The sequence below is a fragment of the Panthera tigris genome, chromosome E2 (assembly GCF_018350195.1).
Source record: "Panthera tigris isolate Pti1 chromosome E2, P.tigris_Pti1_mat1.1, whole genome shotgun sequence".
NCBI lineage: Eukaryota > Metazoa > Chordata > Mammalia > Carnivora > Felidae > Panthera > Panthera tigris.
In genome coordinates this window covers 28,506,716-28,525,345 of record NC_056674.1, presented here as the reverse complement: position 1 = coordinate 28,525,345, position 18,630 = coordinate 28,506,716, and the positions used below count along the sequence as shown (strand labels likewise).

The window sequence follows — 18,630 nt, the reverse complement described above, 5'->3', positions numbered from 1 at the left end:
AAATGGACATCTGTTGAAATCCTTAGTCCACTCCTGTCTCTCCTTAGTGCATCCTTAGCCTGTGTCCCAAGCCTCATGACCACACTGCAGTAAAAAGCACTAAAATGGAAATCAACAGGTCTGGCCCATAGTGTGGCCTTAGATGACACTGTTACCTCCCAGATCTAGATTCTCCAATAAAGTCGTGAGGACTCAGAGGTCACGTTCTGGCTGTCCGGGCAAGAAATTCATCCCAAAGATTGTTCTTGTTTGATCTGTGCAGTGAGGAGGAAGCATGAGAAGAGGAAATAGAGTGAGAGAGAAAGAATCCTTTGAGACAGGGCACGTGGTCTCCCTTTCCCCATTTTACCACGCTCCTTACCATTCCCCATTTTATTCTCCTGGCACATTTCTCTCCTTTAACGTTATCTACTGGCCCCTGAAAGTCAGCTTGCCACCACGGTGCCAGAACATCTTCAAGTCCTTTCTGATGATGGCATCCGGTGCTGCTGAGCCCTTTCCCTCGGTAGGGCTTTCTGCCCTACCCGCAGCTGTCAGAACCCTTGCTCAGTCCTCCCGCGACCCATTCCCTGAATCAGACAATGTCATAGCCTGACTTCATCCAAGAGATTGTCTTCCAAGCCAGGCCCGATACACAGGGCTGATCTCAATTACCATCTCCTATCAATTGGTAATGACTGCCTAGAACACTGTGTCGAAAACAATTGTAAAGCTGTATTCAGGCTCTCGGGGCAAAGAGATGTCTGCCAGCGGATGAGATGGGGGAATAGTGTCATGATGCTATTATCTGCAGTCCCTGATAAGCCAGCCTCTCATTTTACAGACAGGAGATTAGGGTCCAGAGAGGGCAAATAACCCGTCCCAGGTCACCCAGGAGTTGAGCTGAGACCCTGATTCTCCTGATTTCAGGTCAGGGCTCTTCCCAGGTCTGTTTAGACAGATTCCCCGACTGAAACGGCCTGTCCTCTCTGCTGTCCAATCCTCCCTTTGTTTAAGGCCCAACCAAAGTCCTCCCTCTTCCAAGGGTCTTTGCAGACGGCTCCGGGCCCTGCTTGACCTCCTCTATTCACCACCTCCGCCTGTTCCACTCAGCCTGGCCTGGATACACACAACTGCTGGTTGCGGTACTGAGCAGGTAGCAAGCAATGGCAGTGTCCGAGAGAGATGTCACCCTTGCCATCCGGCGGGGAAGTGCAGGTTGGAGTAAGCCCCGGAAGGAGAACCGTTCTGAGCACACATACCAGGTGGTCGGGCACTCAGGGGAGGCCCGTTTGAGGAAGTCACCTGTAAGATGAGGTAGTAAGCATGGCTAGTGGATGAGGGTGAAGGGAGCCCTTCAGGCAACGGGAACAGGACTGTGCGTGACATGTGGAAGGAACTGAAAGAGACAGAGCACAGTAAATGTGGGCACGACAGAGCCGTTCAGGCAGGACCTTGTGAGCCAGGGCCAAGTTCTGGTCTTTAGCTTAAGAGCAGTGGGATCCCGCTGAAAGCTTTTAACAGAGTAGTTAACGATGATTCTAAACTGTCCCGCTTAGCTCTCTCATTGTACACAGCAGAAAACCAGCAAAAGGCCGGTGGATTAAATGGATCTCTCTCCCCCAGGGGCTGGAAACCTGGTCACCTGGTAGGGGCCTGTGCCTTAGAGTGACACCTCCTAGTCATGGTCATTTCTCAGCCCCTGCCCCGTGCTCCCCAAATGGCTATCACAGACCCCCTCCTACTTCCCGCCTCACCAAATTCGGTATTTTATAGCCTCCTGCCTACTCAGCGTCTCCACCCCACACAGCCAAAGGCGAGCTCCTGACCCTCCTCCACTCCTACCGCAGTCCTCCCGTGCCCCCATCTCAGGAAATGGCAACTTGCGGTGGTTCACCCAGCCTCCCAAGCGTCCAGCCATTCCCCCACCACTCCTGTGAGTCGGGGGCGTGCAGAATAAGCTCTAAACCATGGGGCTAACTGGAGCAGGTGCCCCTACGGGCAAGGGTATTGTGTGGGCGCTTTCTCCACGATAGCCCAGCGTGGTATTCCAATCAGTGGATGAGTGGAGACGACCACACCGGGGATGTGCTTATCTCTTAGCGAGGGGAAATTCCAGATGCCACTGGAACATTCTGTCTGAGGGCTTTTACCCTGGTCACCCAAAAGCTCTTTTTGATAAAATAAAAGGGATTACATTAATCATCTTTACCCTAATCCTGCTGAACTATAAGCCCATGCTCTCCTGTTTGAGCTATTTGCTGTTATCAATGACAAATGATTTCTGTGTGATTTGAAAAACACACCCACAGAGAGAGGGGGTCTCATGCTCTTCATTGGGGCCTTTGCGCTACATCTGGAATCCTATTTGCGGCAGTAAATACATTAGAAATGATCCCATGATGGGGTGCCTGGGTAGGTTCAGTCGGTGAAGCATCCGGCTTCAGCTCAGGTCATGATCTCGCCGTCCATGAGTTCAGGTCCCTCATCGGGCTCTGTGCTGACAGCTCAGAACCTGGAGCCTGTTTTGGATTCTGTGTCTCCCTCGCTCTCTGCCCCTCCCCCGCTCACGCTCTGTCTTTCTGTCTCTGAAAAATGAATAAACCTTTAAAAAATTGGGTTTTTTTTTTCAAGAAATGATCCCATGATGCAGGAAACCTCCCTCCCTTAGGGAGGAGACACTAATGGTGAGAGGAAAAAGGTGATTCGTTTTGATAATCTTCCGCAACTTCTATATTCTGCCTCCTTTAGGCAGGTAGATTCTCCATTCATTTAACAAGTATTTGAACATCTGCTATGCGCTAGGTACTATTCTAGACTCCGTGGACTCTACAGCGAGCATGGCTCTTGTTCTCATGGAGCTGGCATTCTAGGGAAAGGAAGAAACACAGGTACATCAGGCGGTATGTGCTGAGAAGCCAATATTAAGCACGGCAGCGGAGAAGAGAGTGGTTGGGGACTGCTATTTTGGGTGGATTGTTCAGGAAGGACGCCCTTGATGAGCTGACACCTGAACAAAGACCTGCAATAAATGAGGAAGCCAGCCATGCCACTGCCTAGGGAAGAGTGTTCCTGGAGGAGGAAATAGGCATTTCCTCCTGGAAGCAGTTAGCATTGTCAAGGAACGGCCAAGAAGCGGTGTGGCTGGAGGGCAGCGAATGGGAGTATGAGTGGCAAAGGGGAGGCCAGTGAAAACACAGGGGTGGGCCAGGCTGGGAGGAGACCTTGACTTTCACTCTGCATTAGATTGAGAAGTTCTGGAGAATTTCGATCAGAGCACAGCTCACCTGACTTCCCTTTTAACAGGCTCACACCATGAGTCAAGGGCAGAAGCAGGGGGGCCGGCTATCCCCCTGGTGAGGTAATCCGGGCAAGGGTGGGCCCCTAAGGAGGCCCTTGTTTCCCAGAAGGCACAGGGGAGAGCGGGGGAGGGGGAGGAGGATGTGGAACGGAAGATGTCAAGAAAGAAATTGTTCCAAGTGAAAAAGGGAGACCAGGGATTTTCAGGGTGATTGATAAGGGAAGGGTGATACTTAGGAGATTGGGTTTGTGGACTATTCCAGAAGCAATGATACATGAGATTAAATTTAGAGCAAAAAGGGGCGCCTGGGTGGCTCAGTCAGTTAAACGTCTGACTCTTGATCTCATGGTTTGTGAGTTCGAGCCTGCCATCAAGCTCTGCACTGACAGCATGGAACCTGCTTGGGATTCTCTCTCTCTCTCTCTCTCTCTCTCTCTCTCTCTCTCTCAAATTAAATAAGCTTAAAAAAATATTTAAAAAATTTAGAGCAAGAAAAAGGAATCTTGGGGACTCCAAAAATCTTGGATTGTCAGCCTGTACAGCTGCAGTCTCTCCCGATGTCATTCTCCAAGGGGAATGGCTCAGGATGGTCCCGATGTCGTTCGTGACCTTGCTCTTCACCTAAAACCTGCCCCCCAGGGCCCGAGCCTATGTTCCCTGGCGTGTGGGCCTTGCCAGAGTGTGCACCCCCCACTGCTGTGTGCGTCACCCCTGGGCTGCACCGGTCTCCTGGGTGGGATGGAAGCGTGAAGGTGTGTTGGCACAATAATGAAATGATGCTGTATGTAGTCTCAACTCAGCCTGCTTAGAATGTGATTCCACCTCCCACACTTCTGCGAGGTGTATTCATTCCAGTATCTGGTTTGGGCGCAATTGTGGGGCGGCGGCTGGGGGTGGGAGGGGGGGTGGCGGCGGCGGCGGGGGGGGGGTAGGGGTGGGGGGAACACTCAGATTGACTTTTTTTTTCCCTTCTAGGATGATGCTGAATATAATGAAAGACTACAGCTCTTTAAAAAAAATTCTCTTGCTCTGGTACCCCCCTCTTTTTTTCTTTCTGCATATAAAAATTAGGTATTCTTGGCCACAAATCTGAGATCTTGTCTGCTCCTATTCTAGAAGCGACTTCTGAAATCTGCAAAGCGATTTCTGGAAGTCTGCGGACTTGTTCGCAAGTTACCTGCCCCGGCTTAGAATGTTTTTGGTGGATCTGCTAGACTTTGGAAATTTAGACTCACGGCATAACTTGACGTCTTCCCTTGACTTCACTTAGGTGTCCCAAACGTGACAATCCAAAACAAGGTCCCTCCCGCTTCCAAACTTGTTTCCCACCTGTCTTCCCACCTGAGCTCCAGGATGGTGTGTCCCAGCCAAAATTCGAAGAGCCAGCCTTGAGTCTTCCCTCCCCCTCTTCTCTCATCCATTCCATTTTAAACCTTCGGGAATCGACTCCTAGAATGTTTCTGGAAAACGCTCCTCTGGCTTGCTATTATTCCAAGATCAAACCCAAACCCTTGACCACGGTCCACTAGGTCCTTCGTGACCTGACCCTACCTACCTCCGTAAACCCACGTGGTGATGCTCTCCTCTTAGCTTGCCCTCAACATACCATATTTGTTTTCTGCGGCTGCTGTGACAAATCACCACAGTCTTCGTAGCTTAAATGACACCAATTAATTCTCCTACGGTCCTGGAGGCCAGGAGGCCAGATTCCAAAATGGGCTGCAACCAAAGCGGGAGCAGACCTGTGCTCCTTCCAGAGGTTCTCGGGGAAAATCTGTGCCCTGGCTTTTTCCAGCTTCCAGAGCCGCACACCTGGACCCATGGGGCCCTTTCCTCCACCTCCAAAGCCAGGAATCTAGTATCTTACTTCAGTGGTCACACCTTCTCCTGTGTCAAGCCTCCCTCAGCCTCGCTCCTACAAAGACACGCATGGTTGTGATTAGGGCCTAGCTAGCTAATCGAGGACCATCTCCCCAACCCAAGATCCTCATCATAATCACTTAAATTCAGTCCCTTTTGCCACATAAGGCAATATTCACAGGCTCAAGGAATTAGGAGCTAAGTATTTGGGGCCATTATTCAGCCCACTACACGCACCAAGCCCTTTCCCATGACAGGGTCTTCAGACAACTTGTTCTCTGTGAATAAGCCCCCTCTCATTCTTGGGGTCCCAGCCTCTCCGTCTCTGACCAATCTGAAGGTCCCCCCCCATCCTGAACCTTTACTTCCTTCCTAGCGCTTACTACAGTGGGCTCTATTTTTATATAACTTCCAGTTCACTAGTTTTCTGCCCACCTCTCCTGCCCCCTCAACCCAACTGCCCTGACGACAAGGATCGTGTGTGTTTTGTTCATCCACCGATTGTCCTAACGTATCTGGCTGGTAAATAATCACCAAATGGGTTTAAGGAAAATGAAATTTTCCGATTTTTCCAATCCAAGACGCCACCACACAAATGCATTGCCATGTTTACGCCTCAGAGAAAGCAGGCCCATCGGTGTCCACTCTCCTCCTGATCTTCTGTATCAGAACAGTGGTCTGGACAGAACCTAACGCCACCAACGGAGAGCCCACGAGCACGCTCACAGACAGGAGCCCACGGAGAGGCCGCAGCATTTAGCGAGCCAGGCCCACACAAAACATTTCAAGGAGGCGGATGTCACTTCGGTGAGGAAGCACCTGAGCCCTTGTTCATTAAATGCCGCTGAGGAGGATTTCAACAAGGAGGATGCTTGCTGAGGAGAGCTGTTCCCGAACCTTCTCCATCCTTTTCCTGGTAAAGACTCCTGGAGCCACTGGGAGAGAATCAAGGGAGGCCCAGGGGCCTCCTCACATTTGCCTTTCAGCCACGAGGGGCACCAGGAGGCGCCAACACAGCTTAAAACTTCACACTGGGTGGGGAGCCTGGGTGGCTCAGTCGGTTAAGCGTCCGACTTCGGCTCAGGTCATGATCTCGTGGTTTTTGAGTTGGAGCCCTGTGTTAGGGTCTGTGCTGACAGCTCAGAGCCTGGAGCCTGCTTCAGACTCTGGGTCTCCCTCTGCCCCTCCCCTGCTTGTGCTCTGTCTCTCTCTCTCTCAAAAATGAATAAATGTAAAAAAAATAAAAATAAATCAAAAAAAAAAAAAAACTTCACGCTGGGTTAGACCTTTGTAAACCAAAGCCCAAAGGGCTTTGATTGCAAGCCTATTTCTATGAATTGCTTTTGCCCTAAACAATAAATTATCTAGTCAAAACATCATTTTTGCCCCTCCAAGTAGAAAATTGTGCTTTAATATTTGACAACATTCACGAATATCTTTTAAACATTCTGGTCACCATCTATTGAGACCCCCACAGCTTTGAGGACTCAACAGTTCTCCTTCCCTGTGACTATTTACAGCATAAAATTCATGGTCGTGTTTTTTACAAAAACAAACTGGAGAGAATCAAACCAAGTGGTTTATAAATAGTAACCAGTTTGCACAAAAAGTAACGTTTAAGTAATAACACTTGGACCAGCACCTGATGGTTTAAGGAGGCTTCAACAATGCATCATTTTGAAAAATCCAGAAAAACATCTGCCTTATAAGAAAAAGTCTTTGATTTCGCCCCTGTAAACTTTTGATCCATAACTCTGTATCACGTAACACTGAACCATGTCGGGGGTCTGCTGTCACAACTCACAGGCATCAACCAGAGACCTGGTGGGACTATTCAAAATTCTGATTCTAAAAAGCTGCATTTGGGTGGGGAGTTGTTTCCAAAGGCTTAACTGAAGAGTAATTGACTTCGCTGAAAAAAAAAAAAAAAAAAAAAAATTGTGCGTGTGATATTTGCCGTAGTGTCGTCTTATTTTTTGGAAAATCTAGCCCATCTTAGGGAACGAACGGCTGTCATGTGTCCCCTTTCGATCATGTGTTAAGTATCAGGAAGGAGAGCAGGTGAATTGCAGCCCTTCCCACCCTGGGCTTGTTGGTGGGGGGGGGGAGGCTATAAATACCAAAGCTGAGAACAACTGTATTCTGAAACTTTACCCTCAGAGGAAGTGCCACGTGCAGGGATCCAGGATGGGGGGAGGGACCAGATGTGGGGAACTTCTGGATGGGCGACAACCCGTGAGTTAAAACATGGCAGAAAGCTGCTCCCTGAATCCCCCCTCCTCACTGTGAGGCAGGTGGGAAGGGGGGCCGCTCCTGTGGGTCCAGGTCTCTACAGCACCAGGCACGCAGTAACCTCCATGGGCCCCACTGACCCACGTCGGATCAGCCAGAGGCGGCGGGGAGCTGCTCCTCTTCTACGTTCCACAGATCGACTCTTGGGAAGAACGGGATGCAAAACAGGCTGCAGAAGAGTTACTCTAAAGGGCACGGTTGCTCCTTCTTCTGCCAGAACAAAGGTGACCTATTGTGCTTGTCCCGGGCAGGACTCGGCTCTGGGTGAATGGACTGCTGCCAGATGGAATCCAGCTTCTGGGATCCAAACCCACGGTCTGTTCACAAACAAACTGAGATGAACGTTGGCCTCCGGGCTTCAGAGCAAGAGTCTGGTGTCCCTCTGGCTGAGCCTCTCAGTCTCCTCTGGAGAGAGAGTGTTGCCTCGGAGCCTAAAGGGGATAAAGCAAAGAGAGGTCTGGGCGAACGCTGAGCCAGAGCGGTGCTTTTAACTGGAGGCTGCTCCTTTCCAAACCTGCGCCTGAACGGCCTGGCCCCAAGGCCCCGCTGCAGCCCTCCTGTGCTGGTGTTAGCCTCTGTCCACCAGGGCAGCTCATGAGTCACTGTGTGTGACAAAGCAAGCCTCCGTGACTCTGCAGAGAGAATCCACACCGGACCCAGCCAGCCCTGACTCCCCAAGGCAGGCGATTCTTTTTAAGGCAACAGCAGAATCTGTCAAGAATGCAATGAGCAAGCCCTGATACCCTCCCAAGTCCTGCCAACGGGCGGCAAATAACATCAGAACCCTTAAAATATCAACCTGATGCTGGTCTCCTCCTCCCGGACACAGAATGTGACATTTCCTCTGACCGTGTAAGGGTTTAAAACAAAAACTCACACTCTGCCAGGGGCCTGAGGATCTCACTGCCTATAGGGATTACACGACCATACAGAAAGGAAAAGCTCTTCATCACAGGACAGATTCCTAGACATCTTTATTTTAAACCTCATCATTGGATATGTATTAGTGCCGCTGCCTTGATATGATTTTTGAGGGCGTAACCAGTCAGTCTGCGTATGTAAAGCAGGGGCCACAAGTTTGCAGGGGTGAGACAGGGGGCCTGGTCCAAAACAGCAGGCCTAGGGCGGGGGGAGGAGGTGAGGGGTGGGGGGTGCAGTCAGCCTGAGCCCATGCGCCCAGCTGACAGAGAGTGCGATCAGCCCTTCTCTACTCTGCTTACTTCCTGGCATTTTGTGTGGGGGGCGCAGAGAGGGAAGTTTTGGTAGAAAACTTGGAAATATAGATTTTCATGGGGGGATCTGCTAGTTTTAAAAGATTGGCTTCAGGGCACCTGGATTGGCTTCAGGGCACCAACTCTTGATTTTGGCTCAAGTTATGATCTCATGGTTCATGAGATCGAGCCCTGCATGGGACTGTGCACTGACAGAGCAGAGCCTGCTTGGGATTCTTTCTCTCCCTCTTACTCTGCCCCTCCCCTGCTTGTGCAATAGATAGATAGATAGATAGATAGATAGATAGATAGACAGATAAAGATTGGCTTCTAGACCAGTGCCTGAAACACATATAGTGACATTCACTCATGACGTGTAAAGTCAGGGGAAGCTTTTGTACTTATTATATGAGTTATAAATATAAATATGTCCCTGGAAAGAAGGAGGATAAATCTCTGTAGTTGTGACTCAATGCTTTTTACAAAACATGAAGGAATGTGGCTTTTAATTATAAAGGTCTGGAAACACTAGGCAACAGTACCCACCCCCCCACCGCCAATGTAGCCTCCACCCAGAGGCTCTGATATAACATCCTCGACCTGGGAAGGCAGGTGTAAGGCCCCTGAGTTCTTGTGTGTGTTTCATTCTTCATCCTCCTACACTATTACCTGTAACTAAGACCTTTCTGAATACCCGGGATTTAAAAATGAATGACTTGGTCCATGCTTGGAGACGTGAAAACATCTTTCCCAGAGAGAAATCAGATCCACTGTAGACAGAATGCCACTGAACGTCAGAGCCAGGAGGAAAAATTACCCAGTCCCCCTCCCTCTGGGCCCCATTTTACAGATTGGACAAGTGAGGCTCAGAGACATAACGAGGCCCACCGAGGGGGCCTTACCAGACTTCCAGGATGGTATCATTCCTTTCCAGGGCCTGCAGAAGGACTTCAGCTCCAAGGTAGGTGATGTGGTTGTTGGACAGCCTGGAGAGGAAGACAGAAAGGTGAGCTTCAAGAATGTTGGTTCTCCTCTCGGGCCTGTCCAATGAAAAGAGGCTTTGGGAGTTGGCCCCCACAACATGTCCCTCTCTTGTCTGCGATTCCCAATGAGCCTCAGTGCCTAAAGAGAAAGGCACCCCTCTCTCCTCTGTTCACCAGATGTGTTTGTGTAATGAAGCAGCTACTCCCTTACGAAGGCGATATCGCATGGTGGTTAAGTATGTGCATTTTAGGGGCACCTGGGTGGCTCAGTCGGTTAGGCGTCCGACTTCAACTCAGGTCACGATCTCACGGTTCGGGAGTTCAAGGCTCGCATCGGGCTCTGTGCTGACAGCTCAGAGCCTGGAGCCTGCTTTGGATTCTGTGCCTCCCTCTCTCTCTGCCCACCCCCCCCCCTTCTCTCTCAAGAATAAATAAGCATTAAAAAAAATTTTTTTTTAAGTATGTACATTTTACTTCCTGGGTCCCAATCCAGCTTACACCACTTCCTTTTTAATCTCGGGCAAATCAGTCCCAAATTCCTCATCTGTAAAGGCAGACCTAAAAGAGCACCTGCCTCATGAAACATAAGAATGAAAAGAATGGCATATTCTGTAGTGCAGTTGGCACCATACCCAACTGATAGGAAATAATCAACGAACAGTAATATTTTCGTATGGCGGTGGGCAGGGGAGGGGCGTGGAATCGAGAAAATACAAGGTTGGGAATTGAGAGGGGAGAACTCACACCGTCAGGGACAGCAGGGAAAGAGCCACCGGCCCATGCTGCTCTTTTGCTCACAGCTTGGCCTTCGAGACATCACCACCTGTCTGCCACCTCCACGGAGTAAGGAACATCCGGGAAGCTGACCCTAAGGCAGTGCCAGTGATAACAACGGCCAGTATCTGCTGGGCTCTTACCATGAGCCTGCTCAACACCTCCATCACGCCAGTAATGCTCATGGCCCTGAGAGGGGGTCCGCCTCGTACCCCTGTTTACACCCAAGGCTACAGGAGCCCAAAGCCAAGGAGAAACGGCGGGTAACGGTGGAACTGGGGTCCAAACCTAGGCTGTCAGGTGCCTGAGCCCACACACTGAAGCAGCATTTGGCAGTCACTATGCCCAGAAAAAGAAGGATGCTAGCTTTTTTTAAAAAAGATACATAAGAAGCTCGCTTTTTATGGGGAAACAGTGAGGGATGATGTAGACCGGTGGCACTTAACTATAAGACTCGCCGAGGCAGCGTGGGACAAACCCCTGCAGCCCCTGGGGTTGGCTGGGGTAAATGCATGACAACGAGGGGGGACAAATGTGCCACAGCCACACCCGGTTAATGCGAAACCAGGTACCGCGCAAAGCCTGGCGTCCCAGCTTAGACCACCCAGGCATCACCGGGGCCTCCCAGCCCGGTTTCACCCAAGTGACGAGTGGAAGTGTTTCCCCCAAACATTTGGCAACTTGCTCGCCCCTGCAAAGCAACACAAACAAGTGTTGCCAGAGTGGATGGCAGGCTGGCAGCGAAGCACACACTCTCCCGGAGGCAGCTGTCTGCTTGCCTCTGAAGGCGAGTGTTTTCCACGGGCCACATTTGCCAGGGCGGATGCCACCCCGTCCTGTAGCACAAGGAGCCATCTGATGATGCCCGGACGTCCCTCTCCAATGAGACCTCTGGCACCCCCCGGCAGCGCGGCACCAGCCTCGGAGAGCGCCGGCACAAGGTCGTGATGATCGCGAGCTGGGCTCCTGCTCGCATCCACTCTCCCTGTCCACGCGGAGTGGGAGCCTGCCCGCCGAGCCCGCCACCAGTGATCCCCATCGCCTCCAGCCACCCACCACTGCCGCTGTCCAGCCCTCCAGGTCCTGGATGCTCCGCAGGACCTCCACCACTGCCTGCTCGCTTTCACCCGCCTTCTCCACTGCCATCGGCCTGATCCAGGCCCCCTCCATCTCCCACCTGGAAGACAGCAGGACCTTAATTCCCCCTGACCCGTCTTCTATCCGTTCTGCACAGAGCAGCCGGCACGATCTTGTTATGATGTAAATCAGATGTTACTGTCCTAATTAAACTCCTCCAAAGGTTTCTCATTGCCCCTAGAATAAAGCCCTAAATCCTCCCCATGGCTCTGAGACCTACGTGGCCCCCTCACCCTGCCTCTTTCCCCCTGTACCTTCCCCTACAGTCCAACCACGCTGGCCCTGCCCTCTGTTCTCAAAACAACCGAGCTTGTTTCTGCCACAGGGCCTTTGCACTTGCTGTTCGGTCTTCTTGGAATGTGCATTCCTGAGACCTCAGCACTGCAAAAACAGTAACCTTCCTCATTATCCAGGTTTCAGCTCCAATGCCACCTTCTCAGAGAGGCTCTCCCCAGGCAGCTGCGACCCTGCCCTCTCCAGCCACTCCCTGGCACATCTCCTCTTGAATACTCTTTAGAGCCTTTATTATATATAATCTTGTGTATTGGCCTGCTTGTTCATTATATGCCTCTCCCATTAGAATCCAAGAGCTAAGGGGGCTGAGGCCTGCTCTGTTCTTTCCACCGCTCTATCCTCTAGCCTCCAACAGCACTTGGCACAGCAGGTGCTCCAGAAATATTTCTTGCATTGATACATAAGTGGGTGAATGTATGCATGAATGCACAACAACGAAATGAATGAATGCACACATGAATAAATGCAAGCACGCCTGCCTGCATAACCCAAGAGAAACCACTAACGATGACCATTAGAACAGGTCTCCCGCCTGAGCCAAAGATGGCCCCGCGAGAGGGATGCTGTCGGCAACCCACCCAAACGCCCTCAGCTTTCACCTCTAACTCTGAGGGCTGCCTGCTGGGAAGACCTCCCCTCTCTGCCTGAGGCCTTTCTCCTGACCCCAGGAGGGTCCTCGCACAGGGCAAGCCGGAAGTGCCGGAAAATTAATATCCCCACAAGCACGCAAATGAAGGACAGGCAGTTGGCAGATAAATACCCCTGCTGCCTCGCTTCTCTGTTGGGTAGGGGCTCCTGGAGCCCCACAGCAAGTCTGAGGCGGTTGCCCTCGGGGACAACCAGGGCCATAACAGGCTTGGCCACTGGCCATGGGTTCCCTTCCCTCCCCTGCTTCATTTCCCTGACCCCTCACCAGGGTTTGCTGGAACCACCTCCCAAGTAAACAACTTGCCCTGGGATCCCGGTCTGTGTTTGGGGGAACCCTGACTCTACCAGCCGTTTTCTGCCAGGCCACGTTTGCATGAGTTAGAGAGGTGGGAAGCTGCCCATATCCACCCCTTGTCCCCCCTCTCCCCCGACGCTGCCCCCTATAAGGCCTGTCATTATCATCCCGGCTCCTTATAGGTTCCTTACTTTAGGACTTTCAAACTTGAATTCCTCTGAAGTCCCTTGGCAAGAGAACACACACCTTCATCCTGGAGATGGTTCTCCTCTAGGCTGGCAAGAAAAAGAGAGAAAATCCCGTTCATATGGTAACATTTGTTACGGAAGACGATGTCGATAAGGATTAGCCTGCTTGCCCCCAGTTAGAAAATCCAACATCTGGGGCGCCTGGGTGGCTCAGTCGGTTAAGCCTCCGACTTCGGCTCAGGTCATGATCTCGCGGTCCGTGGGTTTGAGCCCCGCGTCAGGCTCTGTGCTGATAGCTCAGAGCCTGGAGCCTGCTTCAGATTCTGTGTCTCCCTCTCTCTCCGCCCCTCCCCTGCTCATACTGTCTCTGTCTCAAAAAAATAATAAAGAAATAAAAACATTTAAAAAAAACTTTGAAAAAAAGAAAATCCGACATCTGAAAATCTATATTTAGCAGATGAAGTAAGAAAAGATATAGTAAGAGTATGAGGGTTTTCAACTCCAGGGACGTCTCTGGGAGAGAATTTACCCCAGGGCTCCTCTATATAAAAGGTACCCTCATGCCCCAGTGATCTAATATCCTTTTCCCTTTCTTATTAATGGAAGCCTCCTTCGGTTTGGGCAACCATGTGCATGCGCTTGGTGAAAAAACTACATTTTGACTCTCCACTACAGCCAGTGACATCCACACGGCCATGAACACATAAGGGGAGGTTGACAGATGGGGCTCCGGGAAATTCTCTTTAAAATGGAGAGCTTGGGGCACCTGGGTGACTCAGTCGGTGAAGCATCCGACTCTTGGTTTCAGCTCGGGTCATGATGTCACGGTTCTTGGGTTTGAGCCCTGCGTCGGGCTGTGTGCTGACAGTGCGAAGCCTGCTTGGGATTCTCTCTCTCCCGCTCACCCTGCCCCTCCCCTGCTTGTGTTCTCTCTCTCTCAAAATAAACTTTAAAAATAAAAACAACAACAAAAGTAAAAATAAAATAAAAGGGAGAGGTGGCCTGGGCCTCCTGCCCTTCCTGGATACACAGACTGAATCTGGGGACACGGAAGCAGTGTCGCAGGTACAGCAGCCATCTGCTGACCATGAGGCAACCAACCACGGCTTCAGGCGAAGCCACCGACTGGGGACCCCTGCTGGCCTCATGGAGCCATTACACCAGCCCTACGCCACTTACCTCCAGACCGGTTGGACACGGAATAAAGAAACCCTTTACTGGTTTGAGCCACTGTACCTAGAGTTCTTCCCTCACTTGCAGCCTAGTGTAGTCATAACTGATACACTCAATGGCGAGGCATGCCTCTAACAAGAACTTCCAAGTGGCAAAGTCCACTCAGGATATAATCAATGGGACACCGGCAGAGCTATCCCACCACAATATCCACTTTGTGACGGTGATCATGGGTTTCAAAGGCCTTCTGCTTCCTGGAGAAATCAGCATATTTATCTCCCTGATAGAATTGGGAACTGCCCAGAACATGTCATAAGAAGTCCAAGCTAGTGGCATCTAAAGGACGGGAGACTTAGAATCAGCTTCAGGTCAACAGTGTGAGCACAGTTTATGGCTCACGTTTTAACTTGCCCCAAACCCCACTCCACCTTCCAGGGAGACCTTTACTCTACTTCTCCCGCGTTCTTAGGCACTCAGCCTCCCTTAGAATCCACAAAACGTGGGGTGCCTCGGTGGCTCATTTGGTTAAGCTTCTGACTTTGGCTCAAGGCACGATCTCGAGGTTTGTGAGTTCACGCCCCACGTCGGGCTCTGCACTGTGCACAGCCCGCTCCCGAGCCTCTGTCTCCCTCCCTCTGCCCCTCTCCCGCGCACGCGCTCTCTCTCTCAAAAATAAACATTTTTTAAAAATAAAATACAACCTGGGAAAGGAACACCTGTGTTTAAAAAAGACTTTATGCATATAACCATATACGCTTCACAGTTGGAAGCAGTCAGCCCCTCATTTTCCAGGTAAGAAACCTGGGATTCAGAGCTTATTATTTAACTTGCCTGAGATCACAGCAGGCCTTGAAGCTCAGTCTGCTTGACTCCAGAGTCTCGGGCCTCAACCATTAGGCCACACGGAGGCAGTATACAAGCCGACAAACCAGGAAATATAATTCCATTAAAAGAATTAGCACCTACGTGCCAGGCTCTATCAGCTTCACGCACCCAGCACATAGAAGGACAAACCCAACAGCCCAACCACTCGGTTATCCACCTCTGTTTTACCGACTTCCATGGAGGAGGCCAGGGAATGAATGAGGCCTCCTCAAAGCAGGGAACCCCTCAACTCACCAGAGTTCTTCCAGTGTCACGTTCTTTTCCAACATTAAGGCTAAGGCTTGAGCCCCCACACTGCCGATGTTGTTTCCCACCAGGCTGGACGGAATCAAGGAACAAAAACACATCAGAGCAGGGAGGGACCTCAGAGATAAGGTAACCCGGGAAGGGCAAAATGCACGACGCACATAGCCCCACATCCTGGTCTGCTTTGTTCACACATTACCAACTGACTACAGTGCTCATTTTCATTAAGCTAAGAAGCAGCCTTAGAACTCTTTCCAACGTGATGTCCTGGGTAGCCATTACTCCGTGATGTCCTGGGTAGCCATTACTCGTGGACTGCAGTTGGTCCTTGAGATAAAATATATCTGATCCAGGGGCGCCTTGGTGGCTCAGTCATTGGGACATCAGACTTGATTTCGGCTCAGGTCACGATCTCACAGTTCGTGGGTTCAAGCCCTGTGATGGGGGGCTCTGCGCTGTGTAAGCGTGCAGCCTGCTCGGAATTCTCCCTCCCTCCCTCTCTCCCCTTCCCCTGCTCATGCGCACGTGTATGCACACACACTCTCTCTCTCTCTCAAAATAAACCTAAAAAGAAATTTTTAAATATACTTGATTCAGCCCCAAACCTTCAATTAACAGATAGGGAATCAAGACCCTTAAGGGGAGAAGGAATACCTCCAAAGTCACCCAGAAAGACTCAAGTGTCCTGACTCCAAACCCAAGGGTCTTTTCTTCGCATCCCACTGCCTAACACAGGGGGCTAAGAACAAAGTTCAATCAAATGAAGGTCCCTCAAAACTGGCCCAGGCCCCTCCCTTCCTCATTCTGGCTCCCTGTGACCATGCAGACCCCAAAGCTTACCTGAGCCACCTCAAGCTCTGGTGATCACCCAAGGCTTCAGCCAAGGCCTGGGCCCCTTCATCACCCACCTTGTTGCCCCAGAACCTAAAAAAGGCCAACAGATTGCGTCATTTGGTCAGGGAGTAACTGCTATGTGTTCTAGACATGCGTGAACAGTGTCCTTCCTCTCCATGGTTCTGCCTCTCTGGGACCTTCCAGAAAGATCTGAGAGGGGCTCCTAGGCCCCAGCAAAGTAGATCTGCCTCCACCTTTTGGGAGGGATGGTGAAACTGAATTCATTTTTCAGTCAGACTTACAGAATAGTAGAGGTCCACCCAGCACACGTCCTCAGGGACAAGGAACTCAGTCACTCACTCTCAAAGTCAATTCACAGCGTGGTGACATTTTTCCTGATATGTAGGTCAGATCTGCTTCCTGGTGCCTGCCACCCACAGGTCCTCAACTACCCTCTGGGAGCACCCAAAACAAATCTCACTCTTCTCCCGCAAGCCAGCTCTCTCTCTTGTTCTTCTCTAATGTCCCCCATTTCCTCACGGTGTCATACTCCTTCACCTCCTGGGTCATCCCCCTCAGGCCCACAGAAATTGAGAAACTTCCCTTTTCAAAGGTGGAGCCCAACTCGTTCCTTATGACCTGGCTGTTTTACATATGGGAAGCTAGCCCAGACCTGTCTGTGCACATGTGAGCAAAGCTAGCCGAGCTAGGATGTTCACCACGCTTTCATTCATCTGGTTAATATTTATTGAGCTCTGGCTGTGTGCCAGCACTGCTCTGCGCCCCTGGGGAGAGAGCAAAAAACTACGTCATAGCGAAAAACCTGGAATAACGTAAGGGCGCACCAACATGGGGCCAGTTACATAGATTACAGACATCCAGCCAGTGGAATACCAACCAGCTAGTGTTTTAAAAATGAAGTCGTTATGGTACAAAAGATATATTGTTAAGCAGGCAAAAAAAACACACACAAAAAAACAAAAACCAATATTCAGAACGGTTTGTGTCATATGATAGTATCTGGTGGGGGGGGGGCAGGGGGTTAGCACAGTGCTTGGTGCAGACAGGTGCCTTAACAAAGAGGTGTTGAAAGAGAACAGCCCGCATACGCTGGTTGTGACCTCGAGCAGGAGAGAGCTTGGTGGGGCTGGGGCCACCCTTGTACTGGACTCTGTGCTCCTGGTAATGCAGCGTGGAAAAGGTGCTGATCTCTCAAGCAACCCGGTTCCGCCCTTAGCTCCGGCTGAGCTTGTGGGCAGCTTGCCGGCCGAGGAAATGGGTTGGGCCCTAAGATTAGTGTCCCTTCCTACAGTCTTGGGTTCTCAGACTCCCATTTCTCATCAAATGGATGCCAGCTCACACCAGGTAAGGCAGGACAGCAGCAGGGCTACAGGGGACTGCCCGGTTGCAACCCTAGGGGCGGGGGTGGGGGGGGGGTAGTCACTCAGCCACCAGAGGAAGCCCCTCCCCCACACACACATACTCTGGGGACCTGTGGTCTGTGGGACTGCCCTCCCAGCCTGTGCCTGACTCCTCTCCCCTCACTGGAAGGCTCGGCACGACCCTGCAGCTGCAAACGCTCAGAAGGACCCGGCGAAGCCCCCTCCTGTCCTGGGTCCCGTCTCCAGCCTGGTCCACTTACTTCTCTTCCCTTGATTCTCACCCCTTGGGTGGGGCCCAGGCAATGGCACTCTTCAGAAGCTCCCAAAGGTGAGAGGCACAGCCCTAGCACCAGTGAGGACCAGAGGGCTTCCTGCCACCCACTCAGGGGCACTGCCCACCCCCCACATCCTGAACTTCCTGTTTATTGAGTGAAAGGCAAGTACTGAGGCAGCCAGGGGCCACCCGCTCTCTCCCGCTGCCTCTGGGGCCTTCCAGCTGAAAAATTGCACCTGCTAAGTCCCCCAACCCGCCCCCACGGGGGCCCCTCTGCCCCAGAATCCAACCTACCCCAAGAACTGCAAGGAGGCGTTGGCTCTGAGCCCCTCAGCCAGCACCTGGGCTCCCGAGGCAGTGATGTGGTTATTGCCCAGCCTGGAAAAGAAGGCAGGGAGGCTGAAGGAGTGTGGGACGGACGTGGGGGTGTTAGTGCCCAGAAGCACCCGGGGCTGGTGGAGGAAGTGTGTCCCAGACACAGAAACGTGGAGAAAAGCTTTGAGGCAGCCCGACTTCTTCCTGCCTGTCGAGCAGACTGCCCGGGTGCTAGTCTATTCCTGCTTGGCCAACCTTACTCAACCGTGACTCCCGCTAGTTCATTCTCCAGCTGCAAAGGGGAAAAAGTGGGGGGAAACCTGTTTTGCAAAGCAGTGTGACAGGTATGGGCAGGAGGCACTATTGTCAGCTGTCCTACGAGGTGGTTTCCCCAGGGGAGGGAGGGTGACCCACTGTCACACCTTTTCCTCCTGTCTCAGCCACCAGCTGGTGCCAGACTCCGTGCCCCCTGCAGCTTTCCTGGGTCCCTCGTTGCTGCAGGTGGCTTTCACCTGTTCCGCCCAAGCTGCTGGGAAAGGGCAAGGGATTCTGCAGGGGG

General features: G+C 51.5%; 1 protein-coding gene across 1 annotated transcript in view; it reads right to left on the bottom strand.

The window, feature by feature from the left end:
- Window positions 1–7,278: 7,278 nt before the first annotated feature.
- Window positions 7,279–18,630, bottom strand: part of NOD2 (nucleotide binding oligomerization domain containing 2) — a 35,903-nt gene continuing 24,551 nt past the window's right edge. The window contains exons 7-12 of the mRNA XM_042969274.1: window positions 18,051–18,134; window positions 16,107–16,190; window positions 15,255–15,338; window positions 12,966–13,049; window positions 9,546–9,629; window positions 7,279–7,863 (exon numbers count right to left, since the gene is read on the bottom strand). Coding sequence (XP_042825208.1) covers window positions 7,791–7,863; window positions 9,546–9,629; window positions 12,966–13,049; window positions 15,255–15,338; window positions 16,107–16,190; window positions 18,051–18,134 — 493 coding nt within the window. The 3' untranslated portion in view covers window positions 7,279–7,790. The remainder of the gene's footprint in view (window positions 7,864–9,545; window positions 9,630–12,965; window positions 13,050–15,254; window positions 15,339–16,106; window positions 16,191–18,050; window positions 18,135–18,630) is intronic.